This window comes from Poecilia formosa, unplaced genomic scaffold (genome assembly GCF_000485575.1).
Source record: "Poecilia formosa unplaced genomic scaffold, Poecilia_formosa-5.1.2 Scaffold11, whole genome shotgun sequence".
Lineage (NCBI taxonomy): Eukaryota > Metazoa > Chordata > Actinopteri > Cyprinodontiformes > Poeciliidae > Poecilia > Poecilia formosa.
In genome coordinates, this window is record NW_006799950.1 from 4,891,245 (window position 1) to 4,899,948 (window position 8,704).

Sequence of the window (8,704 nt, forward strand, 5' to 3'; positions counted from 1 at the left end):
ACACCAATACCTAGACAATATCAGTACAAAGTAAACTAACACACGCACAGTTACAAATTACAGAAATAATCAAATTTGACAGATATTTTTTTTTTTATCTTCAGTCTCACAAATGTGATAATTATGAATTCAGAAAGACTCCTCCACAAGCAAATGATTAAATTCATGAGCACAAATTGCCTAACGCCCACACTAAGCGACATGTACGTACAGATAAAATGCAAGTGCGTGAGGCTGTTTGAGACTCATGTGACACTCAAACAGGCTTAGACAACATACAGAAATCCAGAATGAAAAACAGAGGTAAACAATAAACACAGCCCTGAAATACCTGTCTGTATAACCCAATCCACTTTTCTGTACTGGTAAGCACTTATCGTAGTTTAATTTTTGTTTTGCTTTTGTTTCTCATCTTTGTTCTGTTGAATTTAAACTTGTGACTGCAGTTCCTCTGCTGAAGTGTATTTTACAAATCCGTCGCATGTCAAATCCAGTTTCTATTCTTCTTTTGAAATGACAAACAAGATGTGATTAATCAATGAACAACCTCTGCAACTTTTCCACAACAGAAACAAAAGATTTTTGTTTTATTTACAGTGCTCTGCTAAAATATATGCACACATGAATCTATTTGCATTAAATCATAATTCACCAGTAGACATAAATCTATTTTCCTAAAGGTTTTGAAAGGTCAAACTGTATTTTTCTCTCCCAGAATAGCCTAAAATTTCGCTTTGAAAAGTATCCCCACCCCGTAATGTTGCCACCACCGTGTCTCACTGTTTGCAAGGGGGGGAGGGCCACCAGTTGAGTCTATATAGTAATATAGTCAACTGCACTGAATGCAAGCAAATGCAGTATTTTATATGTCTATATTTTTTGCACTGATCTGTTACTTTCTTTCCACTATTCAATTATAGTCACAAAACTGTGAAGTTTTGTAATTGTTGCCATTGTTGCTATGACAACAATTAGTTTAGCAATCACTTGTTTGCACCTGGCTTTTGAACTTTCAGAGAAAAATCTGAAACTGGGCATCCCTGAGTGATGCAACCCAGAGAAATAATGTCTACATGTGAGGAGAAATATGAAGCTACGTTTTCAGGAGTGACTCCTCCGCTAGCCTCTATCTGAAGAGATGGGAACTCGTTCTTCAGGTCTCGCGCTGCAACGTGAAGCTCCTGCAAAGGAGAAATGTGGAAATGGGTGCTTGATAGTTCTGCAGTTAAAGTTTTATTTCTTGAACTTAAGAGTTTTGAAATGCCCTACCTGTGGTTGAAAGTTGTCCAACATGACGATGTCTGCTCCGGCTGAGGCTGCCTCTCTTCCCTCCGCTGTGGAGCGGCACTCGACCTCAATCTTACTGCTGAAGCCACAGACTGAGCGCGCCACTTTCACGGCCTGAGAAACAAACAGGATTCTAAGTTTGTCTTTGCAGAAGTAAGCGAACGGTGCCTAAACTCTGGACATCTGTCAGTCATGTGGGGATCACTGGTTATTTTCAGAGTACAAAAACAGACATGTTTTAACACTGCTTTATCATTGTCACCGTGTCAAGTGTGATAGTGTCAAGTGTGCTATGAGCCATCGGCCCTTGCAACAATTCAAAACACTCTATAAAAAGATGCAATGAGAAACAATGATCACATTGCGACCGTTAAGACAGACCAGAGTTGTTGTTTTTGTTGTTTTTGTTTTTTGTGAAGAAACAAAATAGATGTTAAACAAGGAGGCAAGACTTGACTTTAAGACCAAGCAAACTCCCAATTAAGTTTAACCAAACTTTGCATGGACATCACTGCGAGATGTTAAAGAAGGCGTTGGTTTAAAGAATGACATTACTAATAGATGCCAGCAGATTCAATATGCCACATTTTTTTCTCCCTACTTTTAAATTCAGACTTGTTCTGGTGAGCTGAATGTAAGAACAGATCATTTTTTAGATTTTAAAAAAAAAAGTTGATGACTGTACATAAGAACATGATTCAAAGTACCTTTCTCGATTAAAACTTAAAGAGTGCATAGCAACTGACCACGTCAATATTAGGAAAGCAGCATCTGCTCATCAAAAAGAAGATCTTTCACTTCGTTTAAGTGCTTTAGGTTCTGAAGACATTTATAGTCTTCAGACATTTATATGGAACCCCAGCAGGGTTCCAGTTGCCCCAACTGGAACCCCAGGAGGGTAACTGGCATAAGACACGATCCTTCATGTCTTATGGATCATCACAGTTATGTTGTAGATTAAACATATCTGGATGAACCATTTGCAGCTATAGCACTCCATCTGATCCAGTTTTATTCCTTAGGAAAAGTCTGTCAGATTAGATGTGGCCATTTAGCCACAGTGACTCTTAATAACTATAACTAAAATGATGTAGAGTTTAGCAATCCTTTTAAATCTGGGTGAAATGTGAATGTCTTAGCAGTTCCTCTAGTTTTCTGCTAGAGCAGCATTATGTCCAGAATGACATTATGCTGCTTCTTCTTTCTCTTCAGTCAGAGAACAATGTGTTTTAATTTGTTCTAACGCATAAAATAAGTCGATTCCAATAGATTTGTTTTGCAAATTGAGTGCAATATAGCCATATTTTTCTAAATCAGTTTTCCTATGTGATTAAGAGTCATTAGCAAGTGGACAAAAAAAAGCTCTACTGGATTTTATCTGCTACCCGTGAATTTTCACACAGAAGACTGAATGCTGGAAATTTGAAGAACTATGTGAATGCATAAAACTTGAGCCAGCTAAAGATTTATACACAGTTTATAATCACAACTGCCTGGAGATATAAGTGCTGTTGGTATCAACATTAAAATTGTCCTATTTAAGCATTTGTGGATATTTCATATCCTATTGAACCAATTAACAAGACATCATCATCAAGTTTATTTGTATAAATTTGCAGCAACAAAGCAATTCAAAGTGCTTCATGTGATAAAAACATAACACAATAAACAAAGAAAGAAACATTAAACTGCAGTAGCAAAAGAAAAGTAATGAAAAGTTGGACTCCAGACTAAAACTACTGATGTTCCCATCATAAAGGTTTTTGCAGAGTCAGTGCACAGACGACTGCTAAAATATGCCATGGTGATAATTTATTTTTATTTTTTTTAAAACTGAAGCACCTTGGAACAGCATGAGATGAAAATGAAGAGAACAGGGAATCTGGCAACAAGAACATTCAGAAAAGAACAAGAAAGAAAACAGGTGAGTTGTATAACTGACAGGTGCGTTCAAAGGGACTAACTGCAGAGACAAAGTACAAAGAGAACCTGGCAGCTTAATGATGAAAGCTGTGGCAAGGAAAGTGGCAGGGAAGCTGAGGTGAACCAAAGGTGAACTATGACCAAATAGAAGCCGGAATCGAAAGGAGAATCAGGGTTGACAGTAATCTCAGAAAAATAAATAATGCATGAAGTTCGAAGAAACTAAAAGGACATTAGGGTTGCGTAATGAATGCTTGCTCACAGTCACAGACAGCACCACTTATTTCCACGAAGCTCCTTCTGGGAGATGTAGGCTTCTGCCTCACAGAGCACCCGTCCCCCACACCTCGCCCACTCTGCTCCTTCAGACTAGCGTCAGCAGTGATTGGCAAACACCTGGTGGAACGGCACATCTGCTGAGCTCAGCATGCAAACTGCTTCTCAGTTCAGTTCTCCTAAGAACTGTTGTTAACAGAATAATGGAAAAGCAATGTTGTGTCAGAGTGTCAGAAAGAGCAGAAGTTTCTTAAAGAGACAGAGGCCGAATTTCAAGGCGTCAGATTTGGAAATCAAACTTTTTTAGTCATGTTTGATATATGCAGTATTTCTATAAACAAATAAGTTAGTTAACTGAAGTAACTAAGTTACTTGATTAAGTTTTACTTGATTGTGCTGTAAAATGGCACAATGGATTATATATATTACTGTCCTTTTAAGTTAATCACAGACAGTTTTGAAAAGCAGAACAAGAAAGGCATATTTTTGAACGGTTTCCAAGATTCTTCTCTTTAAAAAACATAATGTCGACATAAACTATGTTTTCAAAAGTTCATCTGAATAAATCATGTCATCGATGTTTGTTTGGAATGAGAAACCAAACCATATTCTAAACACACACACCTCATACCCAAGTGTCAAATTTCATGATGGAGGTGTGATGAGTTAGGCTTTTTTGAGCCCACACGACCTGGCCACATTCAAATCATTGTGCTCATGATCATCCAGTAGCTGAATTTATGAAGACATTTTTCAAGCCATGCTCACCACTTGTCATTCTAGGACTAAATTCATACAACCGCAATCACTAATTCTGGCCCTGGGAACGCTAACAGAGGGAAGCTGTAATCAAACCCACAATCTTCTGACTGCAAGTGAGAGACCATCTGGAAAACATCTGAAGATTGTCTCAAACTAGATCACGTCAGGTTGCAAACACAGCTCCACATCTACAACAGGGTGGCTGAATCAAGGTGATGGAATGGTCTAGTCAAAGTCCAGACCCCAATCCAATCAATTCCCTGTGGTGACATCTCCAGGCAGGCCTTTAGGAATGACTTCCCACTTTCTTTGAAAAGAAGAATGAGCCATAATTCCCTCACAACATTGCAAAAGACTGATAGCATCCTACAGAAAATGACCACTGAAGCAAAGAGGCTTTCTTCTTGCAATGTCTGTATGTAAAAAAAACAACAACGGTGCTTTAAGGTGTCATTCTTATCAGAGTAACATTTTCAACAGATATGTGTGTCTCAGATGGAGAGTTTCTCTCTGACTTGGAGAGGCATGCACTAGATAGAATCCCCCCTACACCCCCCCCCAAAAAAACTTTGTGTATTTTATTTATCTAAGCTGGACTCCTGCAGCACAGCGTGGTGCTGTGGGTCAGGCAGGAACCCCGTGCACAGCGACTGGTCTTCAACGCAGCTGTTCTGGGTTCAATTTCTGGTTCCTCTTTCTCTCCCATGAAATAAAGACCTCGAGCTTTACAAAAGAAACTCAGTAAGAATTGAAAATGAAGCCCTAATGTATATCTGCATGGGACTCATCTGTATATAAGCAAAGAAAATATTAGTATGAGAATAATGCTCCTTATTAAGAAGTAATTCATGGTTAGCTTCTCGCTGTAAAATTCAAAAACTCATTTTGTCTTGCGACTTGGTTAATTATTTACTAGTAAAGTTTTTAAACATTTTAGGTTGCCTGGTTGTGGTTTCCTTTTTGGAAATGTTTTGGTTGTTCAGCAACATTTTAAACCCTTTTAAGACCATGTCATCTTGTGTTGTGTTTTGTTGCTATAGAAACGGAAAATTACATCTCACACTGTTTGTAGCTGGCAAAATCTGGTGGATTTGTGCCATCTGTTGTGCGGTGGCGCCCCCACAAAATTTGACATGCCGTTGTATGAACTGAAGATGCAAAGCTGTTGCGCTGTGATCATCTGAGCACCGTATTCCTGTTTGTTCATCTTGAACCACCGAATGTCTTCTGCAGCTGCTCACCTCTGTGATGCTCCCCGACGCCCAGACGTGGTTGTCCTTCAGCATCACCATGCCGCTCAGGTCCTGTCTGTGCATGGATGTGCCGCCCACCAGCATGGCGTACTTCTCCACCAGCCTGAAGCCCGGGGTGGTCTTACGGGTGCCAGCCACTTCTCCGTGCCAGCCCGCAGACTTTGCCGTCAGTTGGAGCTGAGAGCAGCGGGTGGCGATCCCCGAGGCGCGACTCAGGCAGTTTAGAGCAGGGCGCTCCCCAAGGAGGAGGCATCTCGCTGGGCCTCTCACCACAGCAGTCACTGTGACGGCATCTGGACCTACAGGTGTTACAGAAAATGGGGAGATGGTGGATGTTTTTTTTGTTGTTTTTTTTCCTTTTCTGCATCATGGCATGTCAGGAACATTATTCTCTTTTTAATTTGACTCCTATCTGAATGCACAGTTTATATTCTTTGTATCAGCAAATTACAATCAGTTTTATGTACGCCTTAGTACTGCTGAAACCAGAAGTTTATATACACCAAATAAAAAGACAGGTCTATGTTTTTTGTTTTTTTTTGTGCTATCTGAAGTTAAATCAAACCAAACATTTTTTGTTGTTGTTGTTGTTTTAGGTCAGTTAGAATTATCAAAATTATTTCTATTTGCTAAATGCCACAATAATCAGAAAGAGAAATGTACCAGCTCCTCCTGCCCCACAACAAGATGATGCCACTCCCATGCTTCACCATGGCACAAGCACCCCTGCTTTTCCTCCAAATGTAATGATGGTCATTATGGCCAAACATAATGACCATCTTTAGTTTCATCCGACTACAGTACTTCTCATGTCTCCAAAAACTAAGTTCTTTGTCCCTGTATGTTTGCAAACTGCAGTCTGTTTTATTGTGCTTCTTTTGGAGTTTTTCCTTGCTGAGGGGCCTGTCAGCCCATATCGCTTCAGGACATGTTTAGATGTAACAAACATCAAGATCTCAAGAAGAAAGATAAGTAAATAAAAAGATAAATGGAGCATTGTTCTCTCCAAACAGTCAGTGCTTTTACGTTATGTCAGTGGAGGTTTTGTCGTAATTTAATTTACCGATGCTTACCGATCACCGCTCCTTCCTGGTACATCCAGTCCACGGTGCAGCCCACCTCAGTGAATACTGCTGTGAAGAAAGGGCTTCCTGCCAGCACGGTGTGAGGAGTTTTACACAACAACTTTGCCTCCACTTCTTCTGATCCCACGCAGACTCCTGCCGGGTCAAAGTTTGGAGTGTCCTCTGCAAGCCACTCTCGTGCAAGCCGGGTCAGGCTGTAGGTTGGAATCGAATGGACCACTTGTGCTTTTGGTCCAGACATGCTACAAACCTGCATTTAAAGAAATGTATGCTGTAATTATCTAATCTTTTAATGAAAATAGGAACCAAAATTAGGCTACGCATTGTCAAATCATTTCTTTTTTGCCTGTGACTTTAAGTTTTCTTATGAACTGACACATTTTTCTGATTTCTGTTTTTATTCCTGTTTCCAGTATAGCAGCTGCAAGAAGACTAGATTGTACAAGAAGATAATTGTGACTGAGTAATGTCTCACAAGGTCCATTTAGACTCATCACCCTTCTGAGTCAAAAAATGAACTTTTGCTCAGTCTGCAACACAAAGCAGCATGCTTAAAAGTTCTGCTTCCTTTGTGCTCTGCCATACTCTAAGCTCCAACCTAGAACACAAAGGAATAATACACAGTATACTAGGCTGGGACTGCAACAGCATGATAAATGCAAATGAGATGCATACCTTCTTCTCTCAGTGGCTCTCTGTGTCTGTAGATCCCAGGCTGCAGAGGGACAGAAGTGAGCACACATGGCCCCAAGCAAAATGTGGCGTGGAATTTGACCTTGTGTCCATGTTGGAATGTTTACAGGCGCACTCAGAGGCCACACCATAGGATTAGCATTGATTGTTTTTATTGATTAACAGGCCTCTGAATTCAGGTTTTGTTGCAGAGAAAATTCATTCTAGTTCTATGCAATCAAATCTGGAGCTTATTTTCCCCCACTGAGTTCTGTTTGCTTTGATTTAGTTTGTATAATCTGACAAAAAATTTTAATCTAAAAGCCTTTTGCAGAGAATTTCACAAGATAAAATGCAGAGAAATATATACATTACACTACATTTTTGCTGCCATAACCTGGTATGGTATTAAAATCATGCATATTCCATTTCACTTCAGTGCAGTTTATTGATATTAGGGGTGATTAACATAAATATAACCTCAGCATTCAAAAAAAAAAAAATCCAGTTTAACATTTTCACTACAGCCTAAGCTTATTGCCAGTTATCTATATAATAAAACTCACAAATTGCTTAGATCTTTACTTTAATTTGATGTTTGATGACCCATTATGAATAAACACAATGGAGAGGATGAAACACGAGTTTCCTTTAAGAGGAGAGCCGAACTCGGCCTCGGCAGGAAGAAACCCCCAGCAGAACCATGTGCAGGATGAGCCAAGGGCTGCAGTGAGAACAGGAAGGAAACATAAATAAATACAAAAGCACCAGGCCAGGAATACTTTCTATGGTACAGAAAAAGAAACAAAAGTCAAAGTTAGTGGCAACTATGCCTCACTCTATGAGTTAGGCAGCAATAGTTCTGCATTTCTTAGATGGTAGTAACTTTTATCTGCTGATAAGAATTTAGAGTTGGTAATAAAGCAAATGTTTTCACTGAAGGACTAAAGCAAATGCAATATAATCTGAATTTATCTTATAAGGCTTAAATCAGAACTGTTTTTTTTTCTAAACTTCATATTTCAATACTGTATTGTGCACTCAAAGATCCTAAAGGAGGTACTAAATGGAAAATATCACTTGCTGTTCTTTGTAGTCAAAATACTGACTCAGTATTTTGACTTTTGTAGAACCATCTTTCATACTGAAAGTCTTTCGTTGGATGTTGCTATTAGCTTTGTACAACAATTAAGAGTGAATCAGGCTAGGGTATGGAGGTACTATGGTCCTCCATAGTTGAACGCACAATTAAAGGGGGAAAGAAAGAAACGTTTTTCCATTTGTGCATCATTTGCCAAGTATTAAATATTGTTACAATGCGCCTCATCATGTGTAGCTTTTAACATCTTAGCACAGAAACATCGGCAAACTCTGTGTTTAGTATGTAGATTTGGAGGATGTATAGGTTACTAGCATCAAAGAGCACAATGGCAGGAAGTACAGTGC

General features: G+C 39.3%; 1 protein-coding gene across 1 annotated transcript; it reads right to left on the reverse strand.

Annotated features, from left to right (window-relative positions):
• Positions 1 to 85: 85 nt before the first annotated feature.
• LOC103133357 (nicotinate-nucleotide pyrophosphorylase [carboxylating]) lies at positions 86 to 8,317 on the reverse strand. Its single transcript, XM_007545127.2, has 5 exons — positions 7,262 to 8,317; positions 6,575 to 6,836; positions 5,490 to 5,800; positions 1,270 to 1,401; positions 86 to 1,181 (listed from the first exon to the last, which is right to left on the reverse strand). Exons 2-5 carry the CDS (start codon positions 6,825 to 6,827, stop codon positions 984 to 986), a joined length of 894 nt encoding a protein of 297 aa, XP_007545189.1. The 5' UTR covers positions 6,828 to 6,836; positions 7,262 to 8,317; the 3' UTR covers positions 86 to 983.
• Positions 8,318 to 8,704: the final 387 nt, after the last annotated feature.

Excerpts from the sequence above, each read along its gene's own strand:
- LOC103133357 (XM_007545127.2), bottom strand. The coding sequence starts at position 6,827 with ATGTCTGGACCAAAAGCACAAGTGGTCCATTCGATTCCAACCTACAGC. Across the intron at positions 1,402-5,489 it reads CGTCGGGGAGCATCACAGAG|GCCGTGAAAGTGGCGCGCTC; the intron begins GTGAGCAGCTGC and ends TTTGTTTCTCAG. Across the intron at positions 1,182-1,269 it reads TGGACAACTTTCAACCACAG|GAGCTTCACGTTGCAGCGCG; the intron begins GTAGGGCATTTC and ends TCTCCTTTGCAG.